We start from the raw sequence: 18,109 nt of genomic DNA on the forward strand, positions 1-18,109 counted from the left end.
CGCTCGAGGCATGCACGCACCCTACCTGCATCGCCATTCGCGGCTGTGGCTTTCAATCACCGGGTCCCAGACGGTGATTACTCGCCTGTGCCCAGTGATTGCCGAGCTTCTCCAATGGGGGTGGGGGGAGAACTGTTTGTAAACAAGACAGTTTTCTCCCCTGTCAGCTCCAGCACACTGCTTTGCATGACTGTGCATAGCAGAGTGCTTACAGTGAAGCACAAACACAGCCCATTATGTAAAATGACACACAGCACACAGTTAACCCTTTGATCACCCAGATGTTAACCCCTTCATGCCCAGTGCCATTAGTACAGTGTCAGTGCTTTTTATTAGCACTGATCACCGTATTGGTGTCACTGGAAATGTCAGTGACACCAAGTCAGTTCCAACCCAGTGTCAGAATGCCCGCCGCAGACCTGCTATAAGTCGCTGATCACCGCCATTACTAGTAAAATAATTTTTGTTAAAAAGCTTAGTATATATACCGCCATTTGTAAACGCTATAACTTTCACGAAAACCAATTAATTTACAGCCTTGTTGCGTGGGTACCTGAAAAGTCCACAGGATTTTTACCTTTTCTGGTGTATAATTGAAAATATTTTGTGTTATCTGACTGTTTACCTCTATAAAGCTAACAATGAAAATAAACTTTTGATTTTAGTGCCACCAAGACTTACAGGAGATGTTTTGGAAGATATAAAGGTGAAAGAAAAAAGTGACGTTGTCCTTTCCTGTGAAGCAACAGGTATTCAAAGACTGTTTTATTTCTGAAACCTGTACAGCTGTGCATATAATGACAATATTATTTAAAAAATGTTAAAGTAACAACAGAAACTCATGTGCCTGTGCTAAATGCACCTACCTGTCAGTGAATTAATCGGTGAAGTCAGGAATATGTGCTGGGGGTTAGGTTGCAGTTTGTACTGGGATGAGAGGAGTTTGTTGAACAAATTCAGTAACTGGTCTGTCTAAAAATATATTCTCATGTTGGCTCTATAAAGCAGAAATACAAGATTATGGAGATTACTCTATAGTCAGAGGGATATAGTGATCCCAAGAGGCACACAAGTGATGGAGCTTGAATTGTGAGACTTTGGAAGAACTCTCATCAAAAGCCTTTGATGCAATATGAAGATGCAGCTAATTAGCTGAGACTCCAAGAAAAACTGCTGATCTACTGGGATTCTCATGCACAAAATAGATAATATCCAGTGAGCAGCAGTTGTGTGGAAACAAATGCCGTGTTAATGTCAGAGGTCAGAAGAGAATGGGCATTCGATTTCAGCTGCAACATTCAGATGGTTGAGTCAGAATTAGCGTAAACAACATGAAACCATAGATCCATCCTGCCTTGTATCAAGGCTGTTGGTGGCGGTGTAATGGTGTGGGGGATATATTCTTTGCATTAGCAAGGTGTACCTAATAAAGTAGCCAATGAGCGCAAATACTGTATATATACACTATATTGACAACAGAATTGAGACACCCCTGCAAATCATTAGATTCAGGTATTCCAAGCACCTCAATGGCCACAGGTGTACAAACAAAAAGAAAAATATACGGTTTCAGTTGACTGTTGCTAAACCCTGCTACTATTATTGAGACACATATCTTAAGCCAGAAATTGAAAAGCTCCCTTTAGGCCTCCAACTCTAAAAGCTCCTGGAAAGTGTCCTAAAGTGTAGAGAAAGATGTATAATAGATATAATAAAATAAAATTTCAGTGGGTGGTACTGATATAAAAGTAAAAGAAATAAAAAAAAAAAGTAAAAAGAAAACAAGAAACCCATTACCTTTATCAAAAAAGAGCATAATTTAGTAGCCATGGACTTGTGCTTGGGAAATTCAAGCAGGGGATATGTGTTGGCTGAAAGTGTTTTTAAATATAGGATATGCCTTTGGTCATGTAAGTCACTCAGATCCTTCTGGAATACTACTTTTCAATTAATCTCCGAAATAAACAAAATCTTGTTAAACCCGAAACCCTCATTAGCACTCCTACACATCGGGATCAAGATACTCCCTCCTCATTCCCGAACAATTATTACCCATACTCTTTGCCGCCAAAATTAACATTACCAGATTATGGAACACAAATAATACCCCCTCAATCACTTCATTAATTACAGACCTTAACACCCAATGTGAAATGGAAAAACTATCTGCAATTAATACTTCTTCCTATCACAAATTTAACAACCAATGGACCCAATGGCTAAAGCACCCAAAATGTTCTGTACAATCCTGATGACACTTTATTAGTTGACTTACCGCCCAAACCAAGACTTGTATATCATCAATTACCCAGTTATATTCTCTCCTTCCCCACCCCCCCACCAAAACCCCCCTAACAACCAAACTCCCCACCAAGGTTCCTATATATGAATACCTCTGATGATATTGCTAAACAAGTTCTACACCTCCATCTACCATTGGGTGGAACAACAACAAAAATGTTTAACTATATATCGTCTAATGTAATACTGTATGAATGAACCACATCGCACTTCATTGTTTTTCTCTGAAAAATTTAATAAAAATATTGAAACATAAATATAGGATATGGCACAAAGGGAGTATTTGATTGCTTCCTCCTTGTAGAGGTGGTTCTTTACTGTTTTAGATGCCTTATATTAATTATATTTTTTAATCGTTTTTAATGTTAGCATGTTTGGCAGTTTTTTGTTTGTTATTATTTTATTGTTATGATAATGACTATATTATATACCCTTTGAAGTTTATAACGAGTTTTCAAGCGTCTTTTTGTCAATCTTACTATTATTTAACTGAGAGGCTGTGCTTCAAACAATTCTGTTTCATTGGTAAACCTACGGCACAGATAGGCAAGGTGCTCATAAAGACATAGCTATGCTCTCTTTGTAGTTAATGTATACCATAGCAATATAGACAAGGGATATAAGCAAGGTTTTGGCTTATGTTTGACAGATAGTGATCTACAAAACAATTTCTTCCCAGATATGTCTGCCTACTGGCAGTTTGATGTCTACAGTCTTGTAAACCACAATCTACAATGCATGTTAGGCAAAGTTGTTTAATTGCAATAAACTGTAAAACACATTTACATGAGGAATTTCTACCTGCCATAGTAACTTTGTAACTTTGTTTAGGCAATCCTGTACCACAAATAACCTGGCTAAAAGATGGACAGCCATTACAAGAGGACAACCATCATCGTATTAAAGATGGCGGCCAGCACTTTCAAATTATCAGTACCATGGAAACTGACACAGGAAGATACATTTGCATTGTTTCGAATTTGGCAGGGGATAAAAGCAGAAGCTTTAGTCTTTCTGTAATGGGTAAGTTTATTAGAATATGAATAAGCCAATTAATTTAAATAGTTGTATTTTGATGTATTTTCATCTTCCATGAAAAGGCAAATTCTTATTAAACTTGAACTCCAGGCAAGCAGCTAAATGCACAGATAACATACAGTATATTATAAGAGAACTGTTTTAAATGACAAAGGATTAGTATTCAAGTCCATCCAGGGCCGACATTTAGGCAGCTCTGCCACACAGCACAACCCTGTCTGGCAGGGGAAGAGACCTAAATTGTTTGTACTGCAGTTAAGCAGTTTTTATTGGTCAGTTCTCCACCCATCTTATGACTGGACTGTGAAATGAGAAGACTCACTCCAATGAGTTCTTCTCATTGTCTGCTCTCTTCTTCTGTCAGCATGTCCCTGGTTAAAGCATCAGCAGTTCAACACAACTGTCTGTTTCCTTGCACTGCTTCCCCCTCTCTCAGTTCTTCTGTACAGAAGAGATTATATCAAAACACATTGAGGTAATTACACTGCTTGCATTGTAATGAATATATTTATTGATGTAATAATGAATAGCGAGCTGTATTAATTTGTGTCTTTTTATATTTGTCTGGAGCAGGGCTGGACTGACCATTTGGGCTCTTGGGCACTGCCTGAGGGCCTGGGGTCAGTAGGGGGCCCCATGGGATGCTCCTTGTACCTTTCATAGGCTTATTCATCTGCTTTTTTGGGTGTGGTTTGAGTGTGGACGAGGACACAGGGGCCCCATGATGCCCTATTGCCCGGGGGCCCCTTGAGTTGTCAGTCCGCCCCTGGTCTGGAGTTCAGCTCAGGGGCAGACTGACAACTCATGGGGCCCCCTGGCAATAAGGGATCATGGGTCCCCTGTGTCCTTGTCCAAACTCAAAAAAGCCTATGAAAAAGGTACCAGGGGCATCTCATGGGGCCCCCTACTGACCCTGGGCCCTTGGGCAGTGCCTGAGTTTCCAAATGGTCAGTCCGCCCCTGGTTCAGCTTTAAGATTTGTATTATTATTGCAACAATTCAACTTTGAACAAGCTTCAAAATTCTATTTCACAGTATATCCGGTAATCTCTGATGCTAAACCGAAAGAATCTCCTGAGGATATCAGTGTAATTTTGCACAGCTCTGTATCACTGGCTTGTGAAGTTCATTCCCATCCCACAGCCACCATAGCCTGGTATAAAGATGGACAACAAATAAGGTCCAAGGATAACATGAGAATTCTTCCAGGTAATGTTGTCACCTTTTCAAACTACAAATTACATATGTTCCTGTTTTCCTAGTTTCAGTGTTTTCTGATTACTATTTCCAATCAGTAAAACTGTTAAAGCCAGAACTTTTTTTTTTTAATTGAGTAGGAAAAGTAAGCAAAGGCTTACTCCTGTTTGCCCTTCTGGTGAGGATATTCAAAATCATCAGGGATCATATAGAGACTGATAAGTACCTGAGGGGCTTTTACCCCTTATGCCGGTACCTATATCAGCAGCTGATACCTACAGTATCAAAGGTCATCTAATTGTCTGCCATAGTGTTACACATCGTATACTGCCACTTGTGCTTTCATGTATTTGTGCTAGATTGGGCAGCACAGTGGCTAAATGGTTAGCACTTTGGTCTGGCAGTACTAGGGTCGATGGTTCGAATCCCAACCACGGCACCACCTGCCTGGAGTTTGCATGTTCTCCCTGTGCCTGCATGGGTTTGCTGTGGGTACTCCGGTTTCTTCCCACACTCCAAAGACATGCTGGTAGGTAAATTGGCTCTAGTGTGTGTATGTATAATTGTGAGTTAGGGAACTTAGATTGTAAAGCGCTGTGTAAATTGACGGTGCTATATATGTACCTGAAATAATAAATAATAGATTGTATGGACTTGATAGATGCTGATTTGTACAAAACTATATGTACATTTTGATATTTGACTGTCAATTAAGCACCCCCTTGTGTAGATGGTGCGTAGACCATATATCTGCTTTGAAACACACTTTATGGGAGAAATGTGCCTAAAATTTGTGCATACACAGAGTATCTGTAAATTACAAGACTATACCACTGTTAATGTATAGAAAACCACACTGCATGATTTATTGACTCTGCGATTATGTACTGTACATATGGCCATCTACTTTATTTGGTTATAAGATGAGAGTTGATTTATAGCAAAAAGGATTTATATCCAAAAAGGATAATGAAGAGAACACATGCTAAGTCACCTTACATTATATTTGATTATGGAGCACCATCACTACATCAGAGAACATTGCTTTTAACAGTTTTGGATATATGAGAAACCATGAAGTGGTTTGAATACCAGCCGTAAGGGGCACTATTGGCAGACATCTTACTATTGCGGCTTCCATGTCCAGGTGTTAACTAATCTTACAATCCTTTACAAACTAGTATGGGACCATGACATACAAGATGTTAACTCCATCTGAGTAAATAAAACACTACCCCCTTATCTGGCTTAGGGACATACAGGTACTGTACAGTATTTTATCTCATATGTTTGTACACAATGCAACCATAATTATAAGGAATTTTCTTACATATCATTAGAGGTGTATATCCTAGTGATTTTTGAGTGTTTTTTAGGAATAGTTTTTAAAACACGTAAAATTTAGTTTTTGAAGCATATATATATAATTTGGTCTATACATTTGTTTGCAAAGCCTTAGAGACTAAGTGTAGCGAAAATAAGAAACAGTTACATCAGCACAAGGCACATAAAGGATGTGTTTTCTCCTCCATCAATGCCTACTCCATCCTTGCCACCATAATCTCTTAGTGCAGCGGGGGTAATACCTTTCACAAATTGAACCTGACTATGCCTGCCCTTTCTGCCTCATAGAAGTCATAATACAACTTCTAGGGATGAAGCACAATCTATGAATAGAGGATGGTTGGATGATTGATAGGTCTGCCCCCTCCATGCATACAGCCTGTTTTATTCATTGAAGCTGTAGAATGACTTCTATGACTGGAACAGCTGGGTGGAAAAGGCAGGCATAGTCAGGTTCTCTTTATGAGAGCCTGTGATGGCCCCTCAATTGTATTAATCTCGACCACATCAGAAGATTTTGCTGGCAGGGGTGGACAGGCATGGATGGAGGAAAATGTCTACCAACAGAAGAAGAATCAGCACAAGGTAAACATCCTACTGACTGTAACTTATGCTACTTCTGCTGATTTTCCTGTTTTTTTATTTTAGCTACACTTACGCTTTAACTAAGGAAAGGAAATTGGGATATTGGAAATATTGTGGTTTTTTTTTTTTTATATATTGTGTGTTCTGTACAGGAGGACGTACGCTACAGATCTTGAAGGCCCAAGAAGACAGCTTTGGAAAGTACAGCTGCATTGCAGTTAATGAGGCAGGAATGGCTGAACATCATTATAATTTGAAAGTTTACAGTATGTTGAGCTAAAAAAATAAGTACCAACTACATTTTAGCATCCATAAGCCCAAAGAATGCCTTTTGACTCTTTCTGTTCCCTGTTTCCAGCTCCCCCTCAAATTACAAAGGATATTCTTGCAGCAACTGGATATTTATCAAAGCAGATCAAAGCTAAAGTAGGCACAAACATTTCACTAGAATGTAATGTGCAGGCTTTCCCAGTGGCCACAGTTAGATGGTACAAAGATGGGCAGGTTTGTGACATTTTTTCATTGTTCCTTTGAGTTTGATTAATTTGTGCTGCACTGTATACAGTATGTTACTACTTTGATAGGAAAGAACATCTACTACTGTCTGTTGGAAAGCAAAAGATGCAAACAAACATACAACTAAGCATGTGGCAAATGTTTGGTGCATGGTTTTATTCTTCAGTAGTACCAAATACAATCTAAATATATATCTATCGACAGTCAGTGTTTAGGGCTTATTAGAGGAAATTGGTATGACAGCCTATGTTTCCCAAACAGTAACACTTTCACCTAGTATACAAATAATAACATTTATACTTAGTGTATTGTAGTAGTTTTGAGATTCTACATTCATGGGGTTAAAAAGTTCTACTGCTGGTAAAAGTAAATTTTTAGTAAAAGCTCTTCAAAATAGAGAAAGAATCTAAAAAACACTCTCACAAAGCATGGTGAACTAACTATACATGAATACTCTGAGAGCTCTATGTTATATGGAAAAGTGTTCCAAATGAGTGAAAAGTTTCTAAATGATACTTAAGTGAAAAAACACCAAAACTGTAGTATGAACTTTAAAACCAAATCCTGCCTTTTTGCATTATTTAGAAGTGGCTTTTGGGAGGAACTTGAACACTTGTGTGATTTGGCACATCACCTGCAAATTTTCTAATAAAAAAACAACCGGTCTGAAATTTTTGCTAAAAAATTAACAGAAGAGGGCACACCAGCCTAGTGCATTATCCCACAAATGTATTACAAATTCAATGTACATTCTACTCACAAACGTAAGAATTCAAATTGCTGATCAAGCCACTCGTCCCTAGCTCAGCACTCCTAGACTCAACAGTCTCCAGAACATAGGGGACCTTACTGGGGTCCCTCTAGGCTGATGCATTTTGAAACCTGCAGGGACCCTGGTCTCTGTACATAGGGACTCTGTACAACATACAGAATAAGGGGACTGTGTTAAATTTATTACAGCTATTACATTGAAGATAGATGTCATGGCATGAAATTCACTTTTGATTTGATCCCACTCTTGGCGTGATGATGCCATATATATGTATGTAGTAGTCTATGGTACAGAAATCATGTAGAACTCCCAGTACAAAAACAGAAAGAAGCCTGAGACATTCCTACCACGTCACCAGCAACCATTTAAAAGAAGGCCTTCCCCAGGAAATGGAGCACTGCTAACAATTTTGTCATGTCAGGTATTGCATGACTCCACTGGGTGGTGGTCTTCAACACAAAACACAATGTGAAGTAAAGTTTGAGAATGAGATCTTTCGTCAGACAAAACCTTTTTAGGGCTTCAGCCTCTGTGAAGTAATCCAATGAAGTGCGCTTGGGAAAATGCCTGGGTGCCCTGATGACAACTCATCTCCTCCATCTAATCCTCCTTCTCAGCAGGTTAAACTGCAGCAGATTACACTCAAACACCTCCACAGCTGAGCTGTACACTCTCTCCAACCAGATTCCAACACCCTCAGAGGATAAGGAATTATTGCGCCTTTTTTTAAACTTCCTTTTCCTTTTATGAATTAACCTTAACAGATTATCGCATATTAGGTGTTCAGTTTGTGTAGGTGTTTTGCAGATTTACAGTCTGTGAGTGCTAAACCAAAGCCAACAATTTCCATTGCCTTGTTTCTGCATGCCCTAATCAGCACCTGACCATCGACACAACTCACTCTTTTAGTTAATATAACCAAGTTTCTGCTGTTTAGTTTCTGCACATGGCCCCAGGATGGAATATTTGCTTTAAAACCAGCTAAGGTCACAAATATTTTGTGAGCCATTGCAAATTGTTTCTATAACTTGATGCTTTACTGTTGGCATTCTGAATTTGTTATGCTTTTTATGACTACAGTCTTTAACATAACTTTACTATACTTTTCAACAGCCTCTTGATCCTAAGAGTCTAACAGTTAATGGTAACAAACTTTATGTAGATAAAGCAGACTTGTCTGATACAGGACGTTATACCTGTGTGGCCTCTAATGTTGCTGGAGAAGATGAACTGGATTTTGATGTCATTATACAAGGTTAGAAATTTCTTTTATTATTTTCAAGACTTCAATAAATTAAAAGTAAGGTGGTTATAACCTAGAAGGTTAAGAAATCTGAACCTATGAATCCCAGCAGCATTCATGGTCTGGCTCCAGACACCAATACAAAAGCTCTGTGTAACATTGACCTGTTTCAGTGGCAGAAAAGAAGATATTACTCAAAGAGCAATGAGAACACATGTTGGGATTTTTCCAATAATGCTTAGAATGATCTTTTGAGTAACATACAAAAAATATGTTTTGGTTAAAGGAGACTAATGTTGATTTGCACCACACATATAAATGCTTTGAAAACACCATACCTGATACCTGTGTTTTGGAAGCATTATGCTGTATCGTTACTTTCCAGCTACATGTTTTTTTTCAATGGATATTGTAAGCAATGGGTAAGTGCTAAATTAATGGTTTTTAGTCCATAGTATTCGAAACCCCTTAGTAGTTGCTGTTACATACCTTTTTTGCTTTTTTTTACAGTTTTTAATGACAGAAGTTGTCACTATCATTATCAGTTATAACTTCTGAAAGCTGTCATCAGATCTAAACAACAATTTTTGGTAAAATCTCTTTTAAGGGATTTTAATTAGAGAGTTGTTTGCTCTTATTGGCAAATTCAGTGTGCACTACCATTAAGGCCCAGCCACATACTGATAGATATGGGAGAGCTTCAGCAACTGATGCAGTGACTGCTACAACCCCTGAAACATTTTTGTTCAGTCCCGCTGTAGTACAAGCAGGCACAGTGCACATAAGAATGGCAAATCTGCTCTGGATTTAGGAGTAGTGCAGCATTATAGCATCACCATCAAAGAAAGCTGCCTTAGGTGGACTTCTCCAGCAGGATCAACAAATATTTGTGGGACGTTTGCACTAAAAGGAAACTGTAAGCAATGCAGGATGTTAATCATGCTGCAGACCATCATTTTACTTGAAATTAGATCATTGGGAAATAGCTTGTTTCTTGGAAACATAGATTTGCTTTATAGTGTTTTTTTCAGATTCATTCTATCTCTTATTTTGACCTACCAGTGCCTCCAAACTTCCTGAAGTTGTCTAGTCTCCTGCTGAATATTGACAGCAGCAATGTGGAAAGAATTGGAGAGAGCAAAGATGTTATTGTCAACAATCCATTTACTCTGTATTGTGAAACTAATGCCATTCCACCACCAACTATCACATGGCATAAAGACGGAAAGGTTCTAACCTCCAGCGACAAGGCATTTATATTACCAGGTACTCGTTCATTCTATGTTGCACTATGACTCTGTCATAAATCACAAGGAAAAATATGACTGTTGAAATCTTTAACAGAATTATTTACAGAGAAAGGTTAACCATATATTAGTATGACTGGGGGCATATAGCCAGTACCTCGTTTTGCTCACTGTTTGCAGATATCCAAGTATCTGTCTTCTATGCACACAATTAGGGTGTCTTATAGTGATCAGTACTTACTGTATATATGGGTGTATATATGGGTGTGTGCACATTGGTATTAGTAGACTGTGTTCTTCAGGTGCCTATTCTTATTTTCTGATTCATTTCTGCTTCTTGAGAGAATATGGACAGGAAACAAATTCTGTTTTAGAAACCATTGTAATTATGTACAATAACATACTGTAAACAAAAGTATTTCTGAAAGTTTGAAGCCCCTGAGAGTAGTACTTAGGGCCATATTTCCATCACACAACCTTTGGCATTCAAAGCAACACCCCTGTGTCTGATCCTCTTATTATTAATATTTTATTTGGCTAGTCCAGGCCTGACCTACAAAAACACTATATAAGATTACTGTTCTTCCACTGATAATGAGAACAAATAGGCCTTTGGTAAGTATACCAAGGGAAGCCACCTCTTTGCCTCTGCTGCACATACGCACAGATCTACTTGTCCTAACAGTCCCTGACCATATTAAAGTTTAATTTACTTAAGTCTAAGTTTTGAAATTTTTTTATTCAAGTCTCTTCTTCTTTCCCATCTCTCCAATTGCACTAACAGTAGGGGGATAGGAGGAAATAACTAAATCAAGTCTTCACCCACTGAAATGTCTTCTGCAAGAAATTTATGTATATGTATAATTTATTGTACTTTTATTTAATTACTAACAGTAGTGGGACAGGAGGAAATGGTATAACAATAACTAATTCAAGTCTTCACCCAATGAAATTTCTTCTACAAGAAATGTATGTATATGTATAATTTATTGTAATTTTATTTAATTGAAATTTTAATATACACATCATAAATACAAACCTTATAAACTAATTTATTTATAGGTGGACACAGTCTACAGATTGCAAGAGCACGCATGGGGGATGCTGGGACATATAGCTGCGTTGCTGTAAATGAGGCAGGAGAGGATTCCCTTCAGTATAATGTGCGAGTACTATGTAAGTATTCTACGCTAATTTTAAAAACCTTAACTTTATAAATTCAGCTATTATGTGATTAGATGCTAGGAGAAGCATTATTATTTTCTAGTGTTTTATAACACCTTTTATTGTCTTGTATAATTAATGTAAATGAATCACAGTAAAAAATGCTTTTGAATGTTCAATAAAAAGCTGCCCATGCAGGTGAGATGTAGGTACACCACTAATTATATGCATATCAGGTAAACAAACAAAAATTGGTGTCTTCATCTTAATTACATTTTATTGAACCTTACAGGACCATACTAAGCTAGCCTGATTGCATTGTAACCTTTTTCTTTTGAGGTCATGGAGGAATTTATGCTAAATATGTGTTTGTTAGATGAGAATACTGTTTACTGTATTTTTGCTATAGTCAATTTATGACATTTTCTATTTGTCTCCAAAGGTTCTCCTTCAGAAACCTTGCTTAATCTTATCATTAGTAAAGCCAAACTCCAGCCAAATGTTTATTTTTGTTTGTTTGTTTGTTTGGGGTTTTTTTTACAAGAAATTGGGGGTGCAGTTGTTACTTGGACAGGAAGGCAATCATAGTAAAAAGATTGTCAGATGTTCTTACACTTGTTCAGAACTAAAAATATTTCTTTTTGTCCTGGTTAGGCAGATTTTCATAATTTCTTGTCCTGGCAGAGGGGGTATCTCAACAGTGGGAATAATAAAGAGAGCAATACAGCTGACAGAGCTTCTAGCCATCCTTGCTCTATCCAGAACTAAAAAATATGGCTGGAGTTGGGCTTTATATTTGAATTATATCTGTGCAACATCTATGTAAAAATAATTTTGACGTAACCTTTTTATTTAGCTCCACCAACGTTTGAGGGGGGAAGTGAAAATTTGTCAGAGGATGTAACATATCTGGCAAATCAGACAGTGTTGTTGGACTGTGAGGGGGAAAGTAATCCTGCTCCAACAGTAAGCTGGCAGAAGGATGGGCAAGCCATTACAGATGGAAAACACTATCAAATATTATCCAATGGAAGATACTTGCAGGTTGGTATCAGTATTCTCTATGTAAATGTTTTAACCTGCTAAAATGTCCTGCCAAAATGTTGTTCTATTTTATGAGAGAGTGGGGAAGGGCTAGAATCCTTGTCGGGTTATGCTGCTATCTGGGGCTCTGTTAAAGAGATCTTCCTTCACTTACTGCCACAGTCCTAACACTAGACAGAAAATGAGGGCAATCAATAACAACAATACAGACAGAAATAAAAAATATTTTATTTAGTACAGTATAGGAAGGTTAGAACTCATGTCAACTTTTTATTGCCATGTGTCCTGTTGCAAGTCTTCCCTCACTTCCTTTGTGGTGACACTGTTGTTACTGTGACAGAAAGCCCTGGGGAAAGATCTGGATCTTCTAGAGCTCCAGGTAATAATAAAACCCAGACAGGATTCTAGTTCTTCCTGCGTTTATACAAAAAAATTTAATTTTCTGGATGTGTTACTGGAATTTAATATGAAAAGTACAGGATTTCTGATAATGCAGGTCAACTTTTGCTGACACAATAATTTCTCAATGGGTGGTATAGCATTTGATTGGATGGGTTATTTTTTCCAAGTGAATGTGAAATAGATAGGTACCATTGGTTTGTTGCTGCTCACAATAAAAATGGAGTGCACAGGAGGTCCTGTGAGATCCTAGGACTACAACACTTACTGTAGCTCAAAAAGTGTATCGCCTTACTTTCAAAAGAGGTACTTCAACCTCTCCCCTGTGTACCTCAATTCCTGTTCAGATCTAGTTAAACCTGCATGTATTTTTCATTTGGGTGGGTAAATAAAGACATTTAACCCAAAACTTAGATGAAGGTAAGTGAAAGAATGTGTGAAAAAGTGTTTTGATAGATAGACAGCTTCCATTTTAAATGTTACCTTTTACTGTATATCATAATGCTCGCTATGCATTAACACTCTTTGCAACAAGAATGCTACAATATTTTTTGATGTCTTTACATAAACAGCAGCTTTTATTTAGAACAAATATCACTTGCCTGCATAAATATATATTACGTTGATGCTATTCATCCATAGCATTGGGGTAGATATAGGCTTAATTAGAAACTGAAAACCTAGATGATTGCATTTTTTTCCTCTCAATTCCTGAATATCATGGCACAAATGTAATTTATCTATGCAGTGCTTGTTATTGTCATACAAGCCAGTTTATGTCTGATTTATTTTTTATATTCTAATTTGCTCCACTGCTTATACTCAAATGAATAATACTATAATAAAGTCTAACCAGATTTTACCATTATGTTTTTCCTTTAGATCTCAAACACTGTTTTATCAGATACTGGTCGGTACATCTGCATTGTGGAGAATGTAGCAGGAAGTGCACAGAAATTGTTCAAGCTGAACATCCATGGTAAAGCTCTCCTAATGTAATCATCCTTTTCATTTGTTCAGTTGCATTAGTAAGGAAATACATATAACCGTTAGGTATATAATGCACCAGCACTATATAAACTCAACATTAAGCAACGGTTTTTGTAACCTACAGTACCTTAACAATATATAAAGTTTATATTTATAATAAGTAGGGATGAGCTTCCATTTGTTGTCATTCTTGGTCTAATGAGCTGTGGCCAGGGGATTACCTGCTCTACAGCTGAGGATGGTTTTGACATCTTTAACCTAATATAGTATTGTGGTCGCTTCTGAACAAATGCAAAATCATCCCTAATAATAAGTTAGATTAGCTAATTGTGCAACAGGGCTGTAGATAACTTTTTTCTGGGGGTTCAGCTCGTTTCATGCCCCCTCCCCCCAACTGCTCCCCCTTGACCAATAAAAGCAGCTGATGGGGCAACAGTTATACAGGCAGTAGAACCCATCAAATGCCACTCATTCACCATGCAGTTGTGGTGCAGTGGTGTAGGTTTTTAGGAGTTAAAACAGGCAGCGAGGAGGCAACATTAATGCCTCCTCACAGATGCCTAAACCTAAACAGAATAAAGACAGAGAGCTACCACTTTGTCTTAGCCTATGAAAAATTTCCAACATTCCCGTTAGACAAAGTTGATCATTAGGGCGCACTCTCCTCGTGCATTACCGTGATGAATAGAAATTTATAAAGAAATCACAAGTGCATACTCACAATTAAAAAGGTCATAAAAACAGAGACAAGGAGTCCAAGATGACGGTCTCAGACATCAGGGGTCCTTTGGTGAAATATGTTAACGCATTTCGGGAGTCAAACTCCCTTCCTCAGAGCTGAGGAAGGGAGTTCGACTCCCAAAACACAGTGTAGCTCATTGCACCTATATGCATGCACGATCTTTGATTCAACAATGGAGTGTATGTCTTTGTTGTATTATGCTTGATGTTAAATTATATACTTGGTTGGGGGGCGTGGTCTGCCGCGATCCGGAATGGCCGCTTAAGCCAGGAGCTCCCGCCGGCCGAAGACTTCTCCTCACTCTGCACAGAGGATCGGGTGAGACAGGGGCGCATAGTCATGGGGAAAACGGACCGGAACACACTCGGTTCCCGTTCCCGTTCCCCACGGGTCCCTAATCAGCCGCAATCGCGGCATATACAGGAGCTGTTCCGCTCCCAGCAGAGGGACAGGGCCCAAGCAGCTTCCCCCTCTCCCCCCCCTCCTTCCTCCTCCACGGCAGCCTGTGTTCAAAGCAGTGACACTGAGCATGTCACAGACACAGTCCCACAGCATGATCTCTCCTCTGACTCCCAGGCATTATCCCTCAGAGATCTTCAGGCGGTGGCTGCAGACATTAAAGTCACACTCACCGCCGCCTTCAGTGACCTACGAGAGGATTTACTTTCCTTGGGCACAAGGCTGGAGGGAGTGGAACTTGTTAGCCGCAATAATGCAGTCGCCATAGCAGATATACAGCAGACATCTGTCTCACACGCATCGCATATCCGTGAATTTTACAGACAAATAGAGGATTTGGATAACCGTGGACGCAGACATAACATTAGACTCCGTGGTTTGCCAGAATCTGTGGAACCGAACGACATCTCTACAACGGTTGTGGCGATCTTTAATGACCTGCTAGGTCGCCCGCCGGCCACGCCTATAGAGTTGGAAAGAGCACACAGAGCACTCCGTCCCAGGGGCAGAGATTCTGATCCCCCAAGAGATGTAATATGTTGCCTAGTCAGCTTCCCACTAAAAGAGGACATCCTCAGGCGCGCCAGGGACAGAAGGCGCCTCTTATATCAGGGGTCAGAAATACATTTATTCCAGGATCTCTCCAATCTTACTCTGCAACAAAGACGGGAACTTCGCCCCCTATTGGATGCACTCCGTTCCCATAACATATCATATAGGTGGCGTTTCCCATTTTGTCTTTCCGCACAGGCGCAGGGGCGCACAGCCTACCTGCGAGTTCCGGAGGATCTGCCTAATTTCTGTACTTCCCTGGATATCCCACTAATCGACCTCCCCGATTGGTACAGCAATATGCGTCTCCCAGGTGTTCCAGAATCCGGACCGACACCAAGTGATATGGAATGGCAGGGCCCTGGCTCTCGCCGACGCAGATTGGTCCCCGCAACCCCGCCGAGAATTCCAGCCAGTGGCTCTACCAGCATCGCCAGCCCGACGGCCTCTCCTGCACATCGAAGGCCTCGTCATGAAGCTTAGAGACCCTTCTCTAAGCTCTGTCCTGATTTTCTTAATCTACTGTACATTACCACTGGTTTCACTGCTCAGGATCCATTCAGCCACTCTTCAGACTCTGTCTGCAAAATTCCATGTTCCATTTCGCCTTACCTATGGAGCTTTCTGATCTATCATCCTGGGGTCTTCCCTCCATCTGATCTGGACTGGACTCAATGGTACTCTTGCACACAGGCGGCCCTATGCAGCTGGGGCCACTGAGCTCTCATCCCTACGATTCTTGACCCTTACAGATTGTTTGGCACAGAACGTTCCAATAAGCTCCTCCCTTCTACCCGCCCATTTTTTGCACCACCACGGTCGCTCTGCAACGGGACTTTCGGGTCTACAACCAATGTATTGCCCAACTTCCTCCATGACACCTCTGACAGGTCTATTGCCATCTAGAGACCCCGGGTGGACTCCAGAGGGCTCCAATCCTCCTACGTCTCCTGCACATCTGATTCCGAGCCTACCCTGGGGACCTCCGAGGATCTCGGGTTCGCCACTGAAGGATTTTATGTCCCCCCGCACACATCGTATTCTACTTGCCTTCCACCGTTTCCAGAAGACCGAGTACGGAGAGGATGATGAGAAGTCCTCAGCATCAGTTATCCTTTTTCATGTACTCAGATGAGCGGGTTGCTGAGTTTGGATTGGGATAGGTGGGGGGGGGGGGACTTGGGACCAAATTTTTTTTTTTTTTTTTTTTTTTTCTCTCCATCACATTGTTATTGTGCACCTGGGAACGAGCATCACCTCAATAAGCTCTCCAGATGGAGACTCCTAGCAGAGATCGGTCTCTCCCAGCCCGCTCTGTATCCTTTTCCGCCCTCTGCATACTAATATAGTACCAATGATGAGGCTCCACTGTAGGTACTCTGTCTGTGCCTTCTTCTTCCCTCCCCACGCTTTTCCTCCTATCTGATATGAGGTGCTGCTCGATTCCGGGGGTACCTTGAGAGTCCAGGCCGGGTGGGGGGGGTCGTTATGTCATTTTAGCTGTTTTCAATTTAGTATATTGTGTTTTTTCTTATATGCAATATTCGAGCTGTATGTTTTTTTTTTGCACGTGTCATGCCTTACTGTTCCTCTGATTTGTGACTTCATGTGTTGTGAGACACTGCCTGTTCTCTCCCTGAGGAGAGGGCGGTCTGACCGTTCTATGAAGCCATACCTTTGAGGACGACATTCCTAGTAGTTCCACCACGGTATACTCGTGACACCATATTTCCGCTCTAGCATTCCTACGTTGTGCTCTGTTCATATGTGTATCTCACATACATTGATATGGATTGCTGTCTGTCTTATTTCCCTCCTAGCGCAGGCTACTGTTTTGTTCTTGACTCCAATCTCTCGCTAAATCCTGAGCCATACGCCCTACCAGGTGAGGGTTGATACACTCCCTCGCCGGCTGGGCGTAGTCCCTCTCTGTGCATGCCCTGTCCTCGCCCTACCTCTCCATTCCCTGCACTTTTTGAGGTCTTCCGTACGGCGGGCTTTTTTTTTTTATTTTGGATTTTGGCCCGCTGCGCTCCCCACACAGTAAGCTCGGAGAGCTTTTACTGACTCTTGCCGGCTGTTTTTACTCCCTCCTTTCTCTTTTCTGTTACCCCTTAGCCCCCCCCCATCTTCTCTTCCTTTCTCTTCTCCCCTTTTTTTATATATCTAGGTGGACTAGCTGGTCTACTCCTCCCGCTGGTAGTTCTGTTTTTTTTTTTTTCTCCTACCTGTATCTATTCTCCTCATCTCTCCTTTCTTATTTTCTTTTTCTTTCATTTCTCTCTTTCATTTTTTTTTTTTTTTTTCTCCCCCCCTCAATCCTATTCCCATCCTCTTAGTACCCCGTGTTCCTTCTCCTTCTTTCCGACCCAACGAACGAAGCCGAGATCCGCTCCCAATTGGTGGATTACTTTGCGACCAACCAGACTTCAGATACCTCCTCCTTGATGCAATGGGAGGCACATAAATGCGTAATTCGCGGGGTTCTCATAGCTATGGCTACGAAGCGTAAAAGGG

General features: G+C 40.2%; 1 protein-coding gene across 1 annotated transcript in view; it reads left to right on the forward strand.

The window, feature by feature from the left end:
• The window catches only part of HMCN1 (hemicentin 1), a 468,291-nt gene that overhangs the window by 234,442 nt on the left and 215,740 nt on the right, over positions 1 to 18,109 (forward strand). The window contains exons 48-57 of the mRNA XM_089678830.1: positions 666 to 749; positions 3,133 to 3,324; positions 4,374 to 4,547; positions 6,617 to 6,730; positions 6,823 to 6,968; positions 8,866 to 9,007; positions 10,058 to 10,261; positions 11,305 to 11,418; positions 12,263 to 12,450; positions 13,732 to 13,828. Coding sequence (XP_089534956.1) covers positions 666 to 749; positions 3,133 to 3,324; positions 4,374 to 4,547; positions 6,617 to 6,730; positions 6,823 to 6,968; positions 8,866 to 9,007; positions 10,058 to 10,261; positions 11,305 to 11,418; positions 12,263 to 12,450; positions 13,732 to 13,828 — 1,455 coding nt within the window. The remainder of the gene's footprint in view (positions 1 to 665; positions 750 to 3,132; positions 3,325 to 4,373; positions 4,548 to 6,616; positions 6,731 to 6,822; positions 6,969 to 8,865; positions 9,008 to 10,057; positions 10,262 to 11,304; positions 11,419 to 12,262; positions 12,451 to 13,731; positions 13,829 to 18,109) is intronic.

The sequence above is a fragment of the Staurois parvus genome, unplaced genomic scaffold (genome assembly GCF_062004578.1).
Source record: "Staurois parvus isolate SC_StPar_1 unplaced genomic scaffold, SC_StPar_1.0 ptg000210l, whole genome shotgun sequence".
NCBI classification, from domain to species: domain Eukaryota; kingdom Metazoa; phylum Chordata; class Amphibia; order Anura; family Ranidae; genus Staurois; species Staurois parvus.